At 42.7% G+C, this 19910-nt stretch overlaps 1 protein-coding gene across 4 annotated transcripts in view; it reads right to left on the reverse strand.

The window, feature by feature from the left end:
* Positions 1 to 19910, reverse strand: part of LOC106572215 (voltage-gated potassium channel subunit beta-2) — a 110803-nt gene that overhangs the window by 37865 nt on the left and 53028 nt on the right. Inside the window, exon 1 of one of the 4 annotated variants that reach the window (XM_014146204.2) lies at positions 7964 to 9276. The exons of 2 other annotated variants lie outside the window; for them this stretch is intronic. In XM_014146204.2, the coding sequence (XP_014001679.1) occupies positions 7964 to 8178 (215 nt within the window). In that variant the 5' untranslated portion in view covers positions 8179 to 9276. Of the gene's footprint in view, positions 1 to 7963; positions 9277 to 19910 lie in introns of those variants that run through there. One more of the 4 variants, XM_014146205.2, reaches the window with a different exon arrangement.

Here is a 19910-nt window from a genome sequence, read left to right on the forward strand (position 1 = left end):
CTCTGTTTGTATGTTGCCAGTTTGTCTTGTTTGTTCAAGCCTACCAGCGGTTTGTGTCTCAGCTCCTGCCTTTTCCAGTTTCTCTTTACACACCCTCCTGGTTTTGACCCTTGCCTGTCCTGACTCCGAGCCCGCCTGCCTGACCACTCTGCCTGTCCCTGACCCCGAGCCTGCTTGCCGTCCTGTACCTTTTCTCCACCCCTGGATTACTAAACTCTGCCTGTCCCTGAGCCTGCCTGTCGTCCTGTACCTTTGCTCCTACTCTGGATTACCGACCCCTGCTGGCCTTGACCTGTCGTTTACCTGCCCCTGGTTTTACAATAAACATTGTTACTTCACACAGTCTGTACTTGGGTCTAACCTTGATCCTTGATCACCCTGCCTCTGTTTCTGTAAAAATTGATGGGAGGGATGGGCCTGGAGAAATGTAACCACTGTCAAATTCATAGACAGAATTATGGATGCAAGGACTGACCATACATAATGTCAAATTATAGTTTTAACCATGTTTTGATGCTATACAGTGTTATATACATAATACATTATTTACAACCATTAGAGTAAAACAAGCTTATATTTTGAGTTCTGATGGGGTACAGCAGTTGAACTAAGCTCAAGAGGTATTTATAAATTGTATTCTTCAAGAATCAATGGGTAAATTATTAATTTATAAGTCCACAAATGGATGTAGCAACTAAGGAGTCTAGCTTTAAAGCAGCACTTTCAATCTCTTTTTCTGCCCACAGTGAGCAAATAATGGAGAATAAATTCCTCCACCTCAATGGTGGACAGTCTAAATGAAACTCATTTCTTCAGTCTGTCTCACTCTCTTTTCTTGCTCTTATCTCTTAATTTTCCCTCTCATCCTCACCCGCTCACCAGCTCACCATGACTATCTCTGGCTGTCAACCTCTCCAAAGCTCTGTCGCTCCCCTCGCTCTACCTCTCCCATCATTCTCTTTACCACACGTTTTCTGCCTTTGTTTCTCACTCTCGCCCTCTTTACCTCTCTCTCTCTCAACTGCTGTCCACTCCTCGACGATGTCACCAAACTGGTGTTGAGCAGCGGGCAGAGAGATGGATAATACACATGAAATGAAATCAAAGGCACATCATGAAATCAAAGGCACATGACTTTAGTGTCTGTGTGGGGCCCAACGTAGCTCTGTAGAAAGTACCTAATGGATCTGAGGAAGCGCTTACACAAGGTTATGGGGACGTTGTGTGTGTGTGTGTGTGTGTGTGTGTGTGTGTGTGTGTGTGTGTGTGTGTGTGTGTGTGTGTGTGTGTGTGTGTGTGTGTGTGTGTGTGTGTGTGTATGTGTGTGTGCAGGGACTTTTCTGCATAGAAAATGCTTGGGCTGTATTTTAACAAACCTAACGCAATGGTAAATCTTAGTGCTGGTGGTAGCACAAAAGGTCCTGAGGTGTGTCAGAAATGTTCACTGCGGGAAGTAGGAGCGCAATAGCTGGCGGTTTTGCGAAAGGGCTGGTTTTTGGTCAATAAATAAAGTCTAGGTGTGACGAGGACTTGGCCACTCACTGACCAATCAACGTGTTTCATGGCTTAATTCTGCATGTCATTAGCTCAAGTTCTGTGGGTTATTGACAGTCTGTTGTCATCAACTCCAATTCGGCTGGGGGCACGGATTATTCTCGCCATACTCCATTGTGGATTGATTTGATACTACAGTTTATTAAATAGCATAGGCTACAGTAACGATTTATAGCAACAATAAAAAACACAACAGTAGGTTTGGAGTGATGGCAGTCAACACTTTATAATTACTCCACGTAATAATGCATTTATAATGGATAGGTAAAATAGTTTATTCATAATTTATTAATCCTTAAGAATTTGTTAATGTTAGTAATGTAATTATTCACACATTTATAAACAACTTTTAAAGCATTTAATATTGATTCATAAGAAATTAGGTCCTTATAATCCATTTACTAATCATTAGTTAAGTCTTTTTGCGTGGCCTCATGGAAAGTGATGGTTATTTGTACTTTATAAATATTTCTCCTCTACCCTGCAACTCTTTCCCAGGTTCTTGGTGTACAAGGTTTCACTACCCTAACATATGGAATTGTTTAAGACGGCCATACCATGGATCATTTGGGTATTTGATGTTGAATTTTAGGACCCATTTAGGTAAATATCTTTATTTTATTTTTTACTTTTTTGGGGGATATAATATCGAATTTGGCAGTTTACTACTACAGCCTATCAAAACGCCTTGAATAACACATTCTTAAATTGCAAAAAAGTCAGTCAAAAAATAAATCATTGTCCTATATCTAGGTGATATAAGAAAACTCAGGAAAAAGCTTTTGGGGACAAATACAGTGCCTTCGGAAAGTATTCAGACCTGTTGACTTTTTCCACATTTTGTTAAGTTACAGCCTTATTCTAAAATGTATTAAATTGTTTTTTCCTAATCAATCTACACACAAAGCAAAAACAGGTTTTAGAGTTTTTTTGCTAATTTATAAAAATAACATTTACATAAGTATTCAGACCCTTTAATCAGTACTTTGTTGACGCACCTTTGGCAAAAATGCGTTGTCTTGGCTGTGTGCTTAGTGTCATTGTCCTGTTGGAAGTTGAACCTTCACCCCAGTCTGAGGTCCTGAGTGCTCTGGAGCAGGTTTTCATCAAGGATCTCTCTGTACTTTGCTCCGTTCATCTTTGCCTCAATCCTGACTAGTCTCCCAGTCCCTGCCGTTGAAAAACACCCCCACAGCACCACTATGCTTCACCATAGGGATGGTGCCAGGTTTCCTCTAGAAGTGACGCTTGGCATTCAGGCCAAAGAGTTCAATATTGGTTTCATCAGACCAGATAATCTTGTTTCTCATGGTCGTAGAGTCTTTAGGTGCCTTTTCGCAAACTCCAAGCGGGCTGTCATGTGCTTTTTACTGAGGAGTGGCTTCCGTCTGGCCACTCTACCATAAAGGTCTGATTGGTGGAGTGCTGCAGAGATGGTTGTCCTTCTGGAAGGTTCTCCCATCTCCACATAGGAACTCTAGAGCTCTTTCAAATTGACCATCAGGTTCTTGGTCACCTCCCTGACCAAGGCTCTTCTCCCCCGATTGCTCAGTTTGGCTGGACGGCCAGCTCTAGGAAGAGTCTTGTTGGTTCCAAACTTCTTCCATTTAAGAATGATGGAGGCCACTGTGTTCTTGGGGACCTTCAATGCTGCAGAAACTGTTTTGGTACCCTTCCCCAGATCTGTGCCTCGACACAATCCTCTCTCGGAGCTCTACGGAAAATTCCTTCGACCTCATGGCTTGGTTGTTGCTCTGACATGCACTGTCAACTGTGGGACCTTATATGGACAGGTGTGTGCCTTTCCAAATCATATCCAATCAATTACTTTACCACAGGTGGACTCCAATCCAGTTGTAGAAACAGCTCAAGGATGATCAATGGAAACAGGATGCACCTTAGCTCAATTTCGAGTCTCATAGCAAAGGGTCTGAATACTTATGTAAATAAGGTATTTCAGTTTTTATTTGTAAGAAATTTGCTAAGATTTCTAAAATCTAAAATCCCGCTTTGTCATTATGGGTTATTGTCTGTAGATTGGTGAGTCATTCGTTTTATTTAATCCATTTTAGAATAAGGCTGTAATGTAACAAAATGTGGAAGTCAAGGGGCCTGAATACTTTCCGAATGCACTGTATGTTGTGATAAAATAAAATAAAGCAGTCCTATTTTCTCACTTTGAAATCATGGGTAAATGCAGACCAAAAGAGTCAATGATGATCCTGGTAATTCTTAAAAACATGCTGAAAAACAAGAAAAAAGACTGGTTGACCTCACGATCCAGACGAATCCAGTCAATAACTAAATGGTGAAATTCTTACACCTTACTAAGTAGCATTCACAACAACACATGCACACACACACAGAAGGATGCATGTGTCAAGGCTTTCGGAAGGATCGGACCAATACGCAGCGTGATCGTAGTTCCACATCTTTTATTCAGTCGTGAAACTAATGCAATAAACCATAAACTTGAAATACAAAAACAAGAAAGCCGTGACGCAGAGCAGGCATACACTACTCACAAAATTAATCACCCACAAAACACCAGTGGGACAAACATCAACTTAAATATGGCCTCCAATTAGAGACAACGACTACCGGCTGCCTCTAATTGGAGGTCATGCCAAACAAAAACTAACCTAGAAATACAAAACTAGAAACTAAACATAGAAATACAAAAACGGACAAACACCCCCTGTCACGCCCTGGCCAATTCTACCATACAAAATAACAACTTACTATGGCATGAACATCCACACATGCACACAAGCAAACACAGACACACACACTGTATGTGTGGTACTACTTTGCATAATTAACATGGTTTAGTTATTTTATCTGAATTGACAGTGAGGACTAACAGTAGAACTTGGCTGGCCGGCTCTTCAATTAACCTTTCATCTATTTATAGTGGTAGATGGCCGATAGGAACATAATGATCATCATCATCATCATCCTCATAAACGTAATCACAGCTCATTAAATTTGTGTGTGTGTGTGTATGTGTTTGTGTGTGTGTGTTACACAACATCCCCCCTGTACTCCCTGACCTAAGTAGGTAAAGACGGCATCTGTGAATAATTAATATTTCAATATTTAATCAAAGTTAAGGTTAAGTATGTAGCTACAGTATAAAGCATCAAGCCGTTCAAGTGATTCAATTAGGACTTTCTAGACTGTCAGATACAATTACAAAAACGTCTACCCATTTCACAGAAAAATTCAAGACACAATACATATGAAAAACATACTGTACAATAACAATTCTCTATGAGAGGGGAATAGTATTAATACAAAACAATAATATTTAGCATTTGTCTGAAGCCAAAAAGACAGGAAATTCAAATGAGCATCAACATCCAAATTTGATCTATGCACTAACAAGGTTTTTCAGCATAGTCAGCTTTGACACCTGATACAGTACTGTATCTTTTTGATACGTCACAGCTCCGAACATAGAAAAGGACACATAGATCAAGACACGATGCATTACTGTGAATGAGAACGTATGGTCTGTAATATTACTTCTATTATATCTCATATTTTTCTCCTTCAACAAAGATGTTAGCATGTTATCATTTGCCATTTACCCCCTGATGATTGCATTAATTAATTTGGAATGTAATCATCAAAGATTAAATTAAAACCAATCAATAACACCTTTCTTGGATATTCAAACGGAAGTTGATGGTCCTAATGAATCTTTCTCTGTGATAACTTCCTGACTGATGTCTTGAGATGTTGCTTCAATATATCCACATAATTGTCCTTCCTCATTATGCCATCTCGTTTGTGAAGTGCACCAGTCCCTCCTGCAGCAAAGCACCCCCACAACATGATGCTGCCACCCCCGTGCTTCACCGTTGGGATGGTGTTCTTCGGCTTGAAAGCCTCTCCCTTTTTCCTCCAAACATAACGATGGTCATTATGGCCAAACAGTTCTATTTTTGTTTCATCAGACCAGAGGACATTTCTCCAAAAAGTACGATCTTTGTCCCCATGTGCAGTTGCAAACTGTAGTCTGCCTTTTTTATGGCGGTTTTGGAGCAGTGGCTTCTTCCTTGCTGAGCGGCCTTTCAGGTTATGTTGATATAGCACTCATTTTACTGCGGATATAGATACTTTTGTACCTGTTTCCTCCAGGTCCTTTGCTGTTGTTCTGGGATTTACTTGTACTTTTCACACCAAAGTACTACGTTCATCTCTAGGAGACAGAACGCGTCTCCTTCCTGAGCGGTATGATGGCTGTGTGGTCCCATGGTGTTTATACTTGAGTACTATTGTTTGTACAGATGAACGTGGAACCTTCAGATGTTTGGAAATTGCTCCAAAGGATGAACCAGACTTGTGGAGATCCACAACATTTTTTCTGAGGTCTTGGCTGATTTCTTTTGATTTTCCCATGATGTCAAGCAAAGAGGCACTGAGTTTGAAATACATCCACAGGTACGCCTCCAATTGACTCAAATGATGTCAATTAGCCTTTCAGAAGCTTCTAAAGCCATGACATCATTTTCTGGAATTTTCCAAGCTGTTTAAAGGCACAGTCAACTTAGTGTATGTAAACTTCTGACCCACTGGAATTATGATACAGTGAATTATAAGTGAAATAATCTGTCTGTAAACAATTGTCAGAAAAAATACTTGTGTCATGCACAAAATAGATGTCCTAACCGGCTTGCCAAAACTATAGTTTGTTAACAAGAAATTGGTGGAGTGGTTGAAAAACAAGTTTTAATGACTCCAACATAAGTGTATGTAAACTTCCGACTTCAACTGTATGTATTAGAAATGACAGTGCAACATTAAAGTCATTTCAGGACACTTCAAATGTGTAATGTCAGCAATCAGTAATATTGCTTGTACTGAAAGCTTTATCAAGGGTACAGTAACATACACAGTATACTGTACATGTATATTCTGTCTATAGTCAGAATACATTAAACACATTTCAGAGATTCCAACCTACATCATAGACTATGTATCCCTAGACTATGTATCTGAGATGGACTACTGTGGCTGAATTAGGGCTGAGGGGTGGTGTGTGTGTGTGTGTGTGTGTGTGTGTGTGTGTGTGTGTGTGTGTGTGTGTGTGTGTGTGTGTGTGTGCGTGTGTTAAGGTTAGGTTAAGGGGTAGGATTAGGGCTAGGTTTAGGGTTTGGTGGTAGGGAAAATCAAAATAAAATTGTGGTGAAACATTTTTACTCCACGAAAAGTCCTGAAATTTCACGAAAATGTGTGTGTGTGTGTGGTGAGGAGGATGAGATTTAGCTAGGGGTTTTGTGTGACTCACAAATTCAATAGAGGAAAAAAGACAAAACACACAACTGTCACTAAAAGTTAAAGGGCGCTTTATCATCAAAGCCACCTCCAGCTCCACCAGAGCTTAATGACAAAATGCTCGATCCCTCAGTCTTTACCTTAAAAGTAAAATGTAAGAATTTTAAGCTCTATTTCCACTTCAAAGTCTAATTCATTAAGACTGATAGCGCTAATACCGTTCTGCTCGTCTCATTCATAGCAGTATAGTAGTGACGGGGAGTCGTTTGAGCTGTCAGCTTCCTTTTACTACTGATTACAAGCTTCAGCATCAGGATGAACTGCTGTAATGTCACTAGAACTTTTCTTACAAGTACAGTTCTATTGAATCCATCACATAGCATGCATGATTCTAAACATTTCTCCCAAAGGTGTATACTAATTTTGTGTCAGGAAAGGTCTTAAAGTAATGATACTAGCTATAGACTAGTTGTAAAGTATATCATCCCACTTGAATTCAGCTAAAAACGTATTCACTCTCCACTTAGTTGATTGGCATTAAGTTGATTATCCGTCTTATTCATTTCACAGTCAACACTATAATGAGGTCAGAGAATAATGAGAAAGGTAATAGACAGAACTATGAGCAATATTCCATAGCCCCATTACAATCAGTCATCCATGAAATCCGTTCTCTCTCTTTCCTGCACAGTCATATACACGTGCACCAGCACATCAGAGAGCAAGGTAATGTGTCAAACTATTCTACACACTTGAACAGAGAGACAAGGTCTCTTCCACTCATGCCTGCCATTCTTGCAAGGTTGCAGGTCTCGTCATTACAATTTGTACAGACAGTATCTTACGCTCTTGCTAAGGTACAGGGTCAGGGTGTCATATCTATACATCCCACTCTTGACAGAACACAGAGAACTATTTCACCCACAGATGGTACAGTATTGGGGTCTGGGGCCATATGTATCAAGCATCTCAGAGTAGGATTGCTGATCTAGGATTAGGTGCACCTAGTGTTGTGATCTAAAAGGCAAAACTGATCCTGTCAGCACTCGTTCTCCAAGACGCTTCATGCATATGGCTCCCCAGCTCTTGTCCAGGTGCATGCATGGGGTCTTTCCTGGACTCCTACCTATACTTCATGCCAGTGCGTATGCTCTGGTCGCTGGACGAGGGAATGTTGACGGACAGCTGTCCCAGGCTGCGGGCCACCATGGCCACAGCGCGGAACTTGTTCTTGGTGCTCAGACTGGGGCTGTTGGAGTTACGTTGGTTCAGACGTTCCTCCGTGGTGCGTGTCACGCCACCGCCACGGTGGTTGTCCGAGCACACTAACGACACCTGCATGGTGGTGACCCAGTGATGATGGCCCTGTAGGGCAGCTTAGACTCGACTCGGACGGAAAATAAGCACTCAAACGAGCTTGAGGAACCCACTGAAGGAGAAGACAAAGATGACAACAGAGAGGAAGACCTTCCGAGTCGGGTTGTCAACAAGCAGTTAGCATCCTGTTTCAAGTCTTAGCCTACCTCCCCCAGAAGCACAGGATGAAAGAGAACAAACTACTAGCAGTTGAACTACGAGTTCGATACTGCGTGGCAAACTGTCCGGCAGTGCAGAAAAGAGAGGTGGTCTGCTGCAGCTCAGTGTCCAGTATGTCCACAGTATTCACTGTGGCTTTCAGAGGCAGAGCAGTGACAAAAACAGACTTTTCAGATTCAGACTGTCCAATCTCAAGAACAAACTACTAGTGGTAGTAGTTTAGGAGATAAAGGAGATTCAGACAGAGAGTAGACTGCAGCAGCTCAGTGTCCAGTGTAGTCCAACTCAGCGCAATGATGTGTCTCCCCGTCTGGAAGGAGCACACGCCACAGAGAGAGAGCGAGTGAGCGAGAGAGCGAGAGATCGCCTCAACTATTCTGTTCTGGATCAGCTAATGCTCCTCATTTCACAAACGTACACTGATCAGTAAAACACACACTTGCCCCCTTCCTTCAAGCAGATTTCAGAGAGTTCATAACATACTCATTTCATAATTAAATGGGTTCTTTTGCTTATTTTTCCTCCCTACCTCTTTCCACATTAATTCAATACTATTACTTTTATTTTACCAGGTAAAAAAAAGGCATTCTCATTCACATTTTCGACAAGACTATTGTTTTAGATTATCGTTCAGCTGCTTCGGTACAGACAGACACTATCAATGTCAAACCCTGTGTCCTTTCCTCTGCTGACTACAGTGGAAGGGGGTGAAAGGTGAGGACAGGTTGAAAGTCTAACATATCCAGACTCTGTTAGCACAGGAACAATGCTTGTTATACAACCTGACCTGCATCAAATTAGGAGCAGGTGAAGAGCAATGGACATGAGCAGTTTCCAACATTGTCAAATGAATTACCAATTTTTTTCCATTGACCCAAAGTCAATGAAAGTCGTTTTCCCTCACAATTTACATGGCTTAATGATTAATGTAGCACTTAACATCATTGACATTGTGATTCATGAAGAATGCATCTCGGCCTCCTTATTTTTTCCTTTTTGTGTTTTGAGTGTGAGTATTTACTGAACTCTACAACAACAAATCAATTCTCTCACGCACCGGTCACCATTCCTTTTCGCATGAGCACAGACCCTCATACTGCTTTTCTATTTTGTGTTAGAGAAATAGACATATACGAAAGAGAGATGTCAGCGAATGTCAGCGAACTCAGTCAACCCCTGATGTCAACCCCTGAGACATGCACTGCTTTACTGTAGCTTACAACGAAGGGCAAAATACCCTGTTGAAAAGCCACTGCCCATCAAAAGAGAGAATAAAGGGGGAGTGAACGGTCAGGACTAAAATTAGGGCCATGCATATTGAAACAAAATGTGAACCATCTGGTTGGCTTTTACTCCCTCAGAGCTCCATCCAGCTCCATCACTCCCCTATAGTCACTGGAACTGTATTCATCAAGTGTCCCAGGAGTAGGAGCGCTGATCTAGGATCAGATCCCCTGTGTCCATGTAATCTTATTCATTATGATCTAGAAGTCCAGGTCCCCTAATCTAAAAGCTCAAACTGATCCTAGATCAGCAAATATACTCTGGAACACTTTGTGAATACGGGTCCAGGTCACCTAATTTAAAAGGCCGAAATGATCCTAGATCAGCACTCCTACTCTGAGACGCTTTATAAATATGGGCCCTGGAGTACTGCATCTGGCTCCTTAGGGGCTCCTTAGGGGATGACTTAACTATGATGTGTGTGTGTGTGTGTGTGTGTGTGTGTGTGTGTGTGTGTGTGTGTGTGTGTGTGTGTGTGTGTGTGTGTGTGTGTGTGTGTGTGTGTGTGTGTGTGCGTGCGTGTGTGTGTGCATCTACTAAGACCAGTGACATCTCCTCTCTTCCCCTCTCCTCTCCTCCTTTCTTGTCTCATCCAATCTCCACCTCTTTAAAATGTTAAAATTAGCTCATCCTAAAGCATCCCTCCCTGGATCAAAGTTTTCATTGGATGGTACCTGTATAGTTAGTACACACCACTTGGAAAATAACAGACCTCAGCAGGAGAGCTGTGTGTGTGTGTGTGTTGTTGGTTTAACTGTCCTCACAAAATGATAGTAAAACAAGGACAATTCTGAGAAGTGGGGACATTTCGCAGGTCCCCACAAGGAAAAGGCTATTTTAGGCTAGGGGTTAGGTTTCGGGTTAGGGTTACAATTAGGGTTAGGGGTTAGGATTAGATTAAGGGTTAAGGTTAGGGGTTAGGGAAAATTGGATTTTGAATGGGAATCAATTGTTTGGTCCCCACAAGGAGAATTAAAACAAACTTGTGCGTGTAACGGTGACCCTTACACTCCTCTTGTGAGAACAGAAAAGGATATGTGTGTACACTGTGTACAGTATAATATGTGTTAATGTGTCTGTTAATGTGTGTATCATGGAAAATCAGCCTCCACACAGGCGGTAGGTATGCGTTACACCCAGCAGTGACTTGCAACTGACATCTCTACAGGCAGAGGGGTAGCTATTCCTGGATCAGCCTCTAGCTAACTGCTTCCTAGGCAAGCTACCCCCCTCCACACACACACACACACACACACACACACACACACACACACACACACACACACACACACACACACACACACACACACACACACACACACACACACACACACACACTCTACACTATTTAGGTGGTCACATCTGCCTCTGTGTGAGCACAGTCAATCTCAGCCAGCCAGACAGACAGAGCAGTTAGAGTCTAACTGATGGTGCCAGTTGAAGATGGAACAAGTTAGATTCGGGTTCCCACTTGGTTCTGAGTGACGGGCCAATCAAGGGGATGCCACATGCTAACTGGACAATTTCACAAGACAGTGGATTGTAATTAGATGTGTCCCGGAATAGTACAGTATCTGTCATGGCAGCCAGATTGACCTGTCATAAGCTGATTGACTGGATGGGAAAGGTTGCGTGAGCAAGCACTATTGTATTTATTTATCCTTTATTAGCTGCTGCAAGCACTAGCACACATATGAGTGTGAACACATGTATGCACCCACACACAAAACAGTCGCTCTCTCTCTCTCTCTCTCTTTCTCGCTCTCTATCACTCTCTCTCTCTCACACACACACACACACACACACACACACACACACACACACACACACACACAAAGGCATGTCCCCCATGTTTCTGACACACAACCCAGTCACATAGACAGAGATGTGTGAGTGGGCTGAGGGGAGCTCATCTCCTCTGGCCTCAGTTTGCAAGACTGACTGGCTGCCCTCTTTGTAACTGCACACGCATGTGTGTGCACATCCGCATGCATGTGTGTTAACCACACTCGACAGTGTGTGTTTATCTTTACCCAACAGACAGAACTTCTCACCCACACTTAAAAACATGATGCATGTTAATCAGCTACTGCGTATGCTGTCTGAGGAATACTGTCAATAGACCAAATACAGTATTTATTTATGCAGTATTTACGCAGCCACAGCATCACATTCACATCCTAGCCATTCAACCAAGACCTCCAATCCTTAGATTGCCCCTCAATGTCATACTCTGCACCTCAATGGTTCTTGACTACTCGTTTGCAGGCCTTTCAAAGTGCTAATCCCAGATTGTTCTCTGCTTTCTGCCTCTCTGTACTTGAAACACGGCTGGAAGATTTAATCTGTCAAGGCCTCACTCTTCGGTTCAGAGACTTAGCATCCCCAGTTTGGTAAGCTGGTGAAATCATTTTAAATCCCTCAATAACGTTCAAAGGGTTCCCCTCGTGGCCAATCTCTCACTCACTGCTTTTCTCTAAGACCCATTTTACATACACGTAGTTTTGAAACCGGTTTTGAAGATACTTATCATGCACGTGGAGGTGGTGGACAAGGTGTGCTTTTTCACCCACCCAAAATAAATGGCAGAAAACGGCCATTGACACATACATGAACACGCACACACTTGAGTATACACGCACACATGCACACACACACACACACACACACACACACACACACACACACACACACACACACACACACACACACACACACACACACACACACGGTCATCACTCCTTTTCTAAAACAAATAATAATGCTAACATATTTATGCCTTTTCACACTGCATTATTTTAGCCCAGAGTTATCCTTAAAGGGATAGGATAGGATAAATTACGCCCATTATGTACTTCCCCAGAGTCAGATGAATTTGTGTATACCATTTCTATATATCTGTGTACGGTATGAAGGAAGTTAGAGGTAGTTTCACGAGCCAATGCTAACTAGCATTAGTGCAATGATTAGCAGTCTACAGTAGCAACTTGCATGCTAGCTGTTCCCATAGACTTCCAGTCATTGTGCTATATGTTACAATATACTTCCAGCCATTGCGCTAACGCTAGTCAAGTGTACCTGCTCCAAAACTCCGGTAATTTTCATCTTATAGCTTGTTCTCCATTTTCTTTTTAAATAGTGAACCAACATGTTTTCAGCACTTTTATTTCCATGACTGATCAAAACAAATGTTCTCATGCTCTCTTTTGTCTCACTGTAGAACAGATAGTGAGCAAAATGTTTGTAACATCAAATCACAATAAAATCACAGTATCGAGCCACAATAAATATTGAATCGTGAGAATTGCAATACATATCGTATTGGCGCCCAGCCACACATCAGAATGTGCAAGTGTGACATTGTTTAGTCCTGGACTAAAATCTCTCTTAACCTAGGACCAAGTGCAGTTAGAACACGACTAGAACTCTCGATCATCTCAGTCATCCCTTCTTCCTTTTGATGTAAAGCTTTAATATACTAATTTCGATGTAGCATTCAACGCTAGCCATTTGTGAGTTGAATGCAGGCTCCCAGCTAATGCTAGCAGTCATTGCGACAGTAAATCTGATGAATTAATAATGAGCGCCTTGACTGCAGAGCACTGGGAGCACCACTGGGGAGCCTGCAAAGATGGAGAGGAGAGTTAAACAGTCTTCTCTCTCGCCTCATTCTGCAGACTGTCTCCTAAATATCTGAAATGTAAAATGTGCATCTGTGTATTTAAATCAAAGGGCCACAGTCAAACAAACAATATTCGAGATGAGCTGTCCATATCTTATAAGACATAGTAAGACACTCCAGTATGCCTAACCAGTTGGAAAGTTGAGAAATTGGTCTGAAAACATTCCTAACGAAGGGTCATGTCCATGGTCAGATGGACAGATACTGTATGCAATCCTGTTTTATATTATTTTATATCCGTTTTAAAAATCACAGCCTACATTTCCCATCCACCCTGTGCAGAGCCTAAAGGAGCTCTGTGCAGATGTTGGTCTTCTACAGTGCAAGGCAGGTCATGAGAATGGCTGGAGGGGGAATTCAATATTAGTCACTGTGACTGGAACTAGAGTGCTACTATAACATGGTCTGTAAGACACTGCTGTCCCCGTGCTGGCCTATGTTCCTTTATCCACAGATGCTGACGCAGTGTTCCTGCTCAAATCACTTTATTTTCCAGGCCAGTTTACATTAATGTGAAATTAAGTCATACACAAACAGACGAGTGCACATACCACATACGTACAGAGACACACATAGAGATACAGGCTCGCACATGGCCCGCCAAGATGTGCACACACACAGGCACGTATACACATACAGACAACTGCACACACACACACACACACACACACACACACACACACACATTTAATTGGACGGTGTATACCATGTGTATCCCGTACATACGACTAACAAAGCTTCAAACTTAACACACACACACACACACACACTATGGTCTTCACTCCTGTTCTGAAACAAATAATAATGCTAAAATACTTTACGCCTTTTCACTCTGCATTATCTTAGCCCAGAGTTATCATTAACCCTGGGCTAAGGATACACACACACACACACACACACACACACACACACACACACACACAGGCCCACAGATACACACACACAGTGGGAGGGGTGTGCATTGCTGCCTCACAAATTCAGGCAGGGACAGAAATAGCCTTTCCTCTAAAGGGGCCGGGGGAGAGTTGGGGGAAAACAATGCCAGAAATGCTTGTCCTCTTCGCTGGGTTTAAAGAGAGCAGCTTCATTCACTTCAACAAACACACACACACGCACACACTAGGGCTGTGACGATCATGGAATTTTGGGTGACGTTTTTTTTTTCAGGCAAATGACCACGGTCATCGTTACAATTCTTTTAAATGCAAGAAAAATACAAAAATGTTCTCCTCTCCTCCTAGTCACGCTTCTCCTCTCCTCTCTGCTGTTCTGCTAGCCTAACAGCAGCAGTAAACAATCTATCATGCGGAGCAGGCATGCACCTACTCAACGTTTGCTAACCTATCATGGATATTTCAATATATTTAACATCACGTAAAATGTATTTCAAATACATGTAGGTATATTTGCATCTTTGCTCAAATGCATGTAATGGCTGACAATTCCAGAAATGCATGACTGTGACATCTAGTCTACAGGGTGGCTAAAGCGGTTCCTAATTCGGCTTCTTAAATTACTCTTTGCATATTGATCAATGGAGATAATGTTTTGGCAATGATATAATTTAAATTGTGATGACTGAGTAAAACATATATTTTTAATTTCACCTAATTTTAACATTCTCTCATAAAGAGCACATGTTGAACATTATAATAAAACATGTTTTCCCATTTCTAAAGAAAAAATAAATACTAATGGTAAGTGCCTGTCTTAATTAAATAATGATACAAATATTTTAGTTTACATCGATTTAAACAAAAACTATACATTGTACAACATTCCACAATATGTCAATGTGTAGGTCTAGGTCTTGTGCTTCGAATAAGTGGTTTTACAGTGGATGGTTAGCGGTGTTATGGTGCATTCGTGACCAAGTGGGAAGTGGGAATTTAACACATCTGGGAAAAATCCACTTGAATGTTCCCTCCAACTGGTAATTACAAGTTAAGTCAGCCATGAATCCCCTTGTGACAGGGGAAATGGAAGCTTGTTGTGTGCAACAGGGAGGGACAATTGAATGCAAGATTCACACCAAAAAATACATTGTTAAAACATTTCTAGCCTGTTTATCTAATGGTAACAGGGTTGACGTGTTATGCTCGACCGCTCAGTTTTTCACCACAAAACACCAGAAAATTGCCAAAAAGAGTCAAACCAATTCACCTGCTTTTACAGTATGATTTGACTATTCGATGTTCATTGTTTATTTTCAATTAAATATTTAAAAAGGAATAGTTTCACCATATTAAAATGATATTTCAGTCCACATAACAGGGTTGACTTTAAAATGAGGGACAGACGTAAATGAATCACTAATCACATTTCTTTAGAATTAACTTTGTCAAAGCATCAAAATAACTATGGCCTTACAATGATGGTACAAACTTTTTGTTTTTTTTGTGGTAAGTAGGTTAAAATCTTCCTTTTGGTGTGTGTCAAGTACAGTAAAAATGTATTTTGGCAAAATACACTTAACAAAAATATTAACGCAACATGTAAAGTGTTGGTCCCATGTTTCCTGAGCTGAAATAAAAGATCCTAGAAATGTTCCATAAGCACAAAAGCTTATGTCACGCCTACTCCCGCTCCCTCTCTCCAGCGCTTGACGTTGCCGGTCTACTAACCACCGGTCCTGGAAAACAACCCTTATTACACACATCTGCTCCCCATGATTACACACTACTGCTCCCCAGCATTACGCACACCTGCTCCCCATCATTACGCACACCTGGACTTCATCATCACCTTGGTGTACCTTTATTTAGCCCTCAGTAGCCTTAGGCATCAGGCAGTATTGGTTTGTTTTCATGTCCAGTACGCATTCCGTTTTGATCATTTGCCTTGCTTCATTGCACCTGCTCACTGACTCCCTGTGTATACGTGACAGAATACTGCCTTGCATTATGGAAGCAGCAGAGGAAAAAAATATCTTCCAGAAGGTCAAGGAACAGGGTCATCTACTCCACCAACACCAGCTGGCGCAACTGGGTATGGCCATGGAGGAGGTCCTCCATGTTCTCCACCACCTCGACACCACCAGCGAGACTCTCCATACCCCCATCAAAGGGCCTCTTACCACGGGTCGTCAAGGTGAGCCAGTCCCCCAGCCGACCCAGCAGTCCGCCCAGGTCAGCGATGACCTACTGTCCCTTCAGGAGAAGTATGACGGTACTCCATCAAAATGCCGTAGCTTCCTACTCCAGTGCTCCCTCTATCAGACAGGAGCCCCCACCACCGAGAGGTCCCAGGTTGCCACTGTAATTTCCCTGCTGACCGGACGGGCGTTGGTGTGGGCTACGGCCGTCTGGGAGAGAGGAGAGGAGGAGCTGGGTTCCTATGAGAGGTTCATGGCTCTGTTCAGGGTGGTCTTCGACCATTTTCCAGAGGACAGAGAGGGAGGTCAGCGACTTCTCCAACTCCAGCAGGGTGCCCTCACTTTTCGGACTGTGGCAGCCTCTACCGGATGGAATGAGCTGGAGCTCCCCAATTTCTTCTGGAAAGGACTGCTCGAAAAGGTCCAGATGGAGTTGGCATGACAACCTATCCTTGGACGCACTCATCGCTATGGACATCCGTCTGGATAATCTTCTTCGGGAGTGCCGGTGCCCACCTCGCCACTCGCCTCCCTCCTTTGGCTATCCTGAGGCAGAGCCTGAACCCATGGAGATAGGGGCCACAACCTCCTCCAGGCATAGCGGCGTCGCCGGAGACTGCTAGGGCTCTGTCCCTAATTGCGGCCAGGAGGGGCACCAGCTTCAGCGGTGTCCGGTGTGTCCCAACCCAGAGTCCACTAGGGCAGAAGGGCGGCCCTGTGATCTTCCGTCTCCCAGGGTCGGTGTGAGTATTCCATCATCATCGTTTTCCGACAAACACTTCCTGGTTCCCATTTCACTGGCTGGCTGTCCTTCGGGTGTTGTCTCTACAGCTCTAGAGGCCCTCACCTCCGCCCTGAACATAACTTCATACCTCCTCTCCTCTCCTTGTCCGGTCCAAGCCCTGGATAAGCAACCATTGGGATCCAGCACAATCATAGACATCACAGCACTACTCACCCTCACCGTGGGACCCATGCACCAGAAAAGCCTTCTCCTCCTCATCATTATCGCACCCGTACACAAAGTTATCCTTGGCCATAGAGAGTAAGAGCACCTCCTCCCAGCTGCCCACTGCACTGAGGCTAGGAAACACTGTCACCACCGATAAATCCACGATAATCAAACATTTCAATAGGCATTTCTCTACGGCTGGCCATGCTTTCCTCTTGGCTACCGCAAACCCAGCCAACAGCTCCGCATCCCCTGCAGCTACTTGCCCAAGTCTCCCCAGCTTCTCCTTCACCCAAATCCAGATAGCAGATGTTCTGAAAGAGCTGCAAACTTGGACCCGTACAAATCAGCTGGGCTAGACAATCTGGACCCTCTCGTTCTAAAATTATCCACCGCCATTGTTGCAACCCCTATTACCAGTCTGTTCAACCTCTCTTTCGTATCGTCCGAGATTCCTAAAGATTGGGAAAGCTGCCGCAGTCATCCCCTCTTCAAAGGGGGTGACACTCTAGACCCAAACTGTTACAGACCTGTATCCATCCTGCTCTACCTTTCTAAAGTCTTCAAAAGCCAAGTTAACAAACAGATCACTGACCATTTAGAATACCACCGTACCTTCGCCGGTTCGGTTTCCGAGCTGGTCATGGGTGCACCTCAGCCACGCTCAAGGTACTAAACGATATCATAACCACCATCGATAAAAGACAGTACTGTGCAGCCGTCTTCATCGACCTGGCCAAGGCTTTCGACTCTGTCAATCACCGTATTCTTATCGGCAGACTCAACAGCCTTGGTTTCTCAAATGACTGCCTCTCCTGGTTCACCAACTACTTCTCAGATAGAGTTCAGTGTGTCAAATCGGAGGGCCTGTTGTCCGGACCTCTGGCAGTCTCTATGGGGTACCACAGGGTTCAATTCTCGGGCCGACTCTTTTCTCTGTATATATCAATGGTGTCGCTCTTGCTGTGGGTGATTCCTTGATCCACCTCTACGCAAACACCATTCTGTATACATCAGGCCCTTCTTTGGACACTATGTTGACAAACCTCCAAACGAGCTTCAATGCCATACAACACTCCTTCCGTGGCCTCCAATTGCTCTTAAACGCTAGTAAAACTAAATGCATGCTCTTCAACCGATCGCTGCTCTTTTGCACACCAGTATTTCTACTTACACATCATCATCTGCACATCTATCACGCCAGTGTTAATTTGCTAAATTGTAATTACTTCGCTACTATGGCCTATGTATTGCCTTACCTCCTTACCCCATTTGCACACACTGTATATAGATTTTTCTATTGTGTTATTGACTGTACTTTTGTTAATCCAACGTGTAACTCTGTGTTGTTTTTTGTTGCACTGCTTTGCTTTATCTTGGCCAGGTTGCAGTTGTAAATGAGAACTTGTTCTCAACTGGCCTACCTGGTTAAATAAAGGTGAAAAAAACAACAGAAAAAACATACACAGAAATTGCTTCTCCTTTCCAACAAACAGCCCAGGGCACCCATTAGCCAGATAGTTCTTCTCTAATGGCCTCAAATGGCTTTTCAGCCTTGTCCTCACCAAGTTCCTTGGTTTTATAAGACAGACCTGGTGGGGACAGGGGGGACCATAGTGCCATCTGTGTTACTGAAGGAAGAGTCTCCTGTGATTCCTTTACACAGAGGTATTAGGCTATCTACTATAGCTGAGGGAATACAGTTCATGGTCAAATGTTGAATGAATGAACAAATTCCTGGTTTAGGTCCCGGCCAGACAGCAATGTTGTCAAATAAAGGATCTCAGTGTCTTCTAAAAGATTAATCTACATTGACGAACAATCAATTAAATTTATCCACTCAATAACCTTCTTTCTTCTCATTCAACAACTCCCCAACATCAGGGGCTAGCCTCATTGACAACAGTAAACTGATTTAACTCCGAATGTGTCAATCAAATAGCTGTCAATCTATATCAAATCAGTAATTGTGGCAGTCAAAAACAGACAAAGGTTTACAGACAAAACCCATCACCTGTTCCTATTGCCGGGGAAACTAGAGTAAAATGGATTATAACATAGCCAAGTCAGCCAAATCTGACATTATGTTTTTATTACCATGGTACGCAGTCTACACTCCTGTTGACTTGTATCAACTCATGTTCCTTAAAATATGTGGTGGATCTGTGTAAAACAGCTCTAACATGCAATGTGAGACCAAAAATTGCTTGAAAAAAATCACAAGAAACAAAAACATTTTGAACCTCTATTGGCTTTTTATGTGGATGTTTTGATTCATTACATTACTATTTGGAGGAGGAGGAGCAGTGTATATGTAGATGTTTTGATTAATTACATGACTATTTGGTGGAGGAGGAGCAGTGTGTATGTGGATGTTTTGATTCATTACATTACTATTTGGAGGAGGAGGAGCAGTGTATATGTATATTGTTACATAGGAGAAAAGGTCTAAGAGAATCCATCCAAATTTAATTCTGAATATTTTCCCCAGAGGCCAATCCACCATCAAAAAAATAAGAAATAAA

Source organism: Salmo salar, chromosome ssa15 (genome assembly GCF_905237065.1).
Source record: "Salmo salar chromosome ssa15, Ssal_v3.1, whole genome shotgun sequence".
In the NCBI taxonomy this organism is placed as follows: Eukaryota; Metazoa; Chordata; class Actinopteri; order Salmoniformes; family Salmonidae; genus Salmo; species Salmo salar.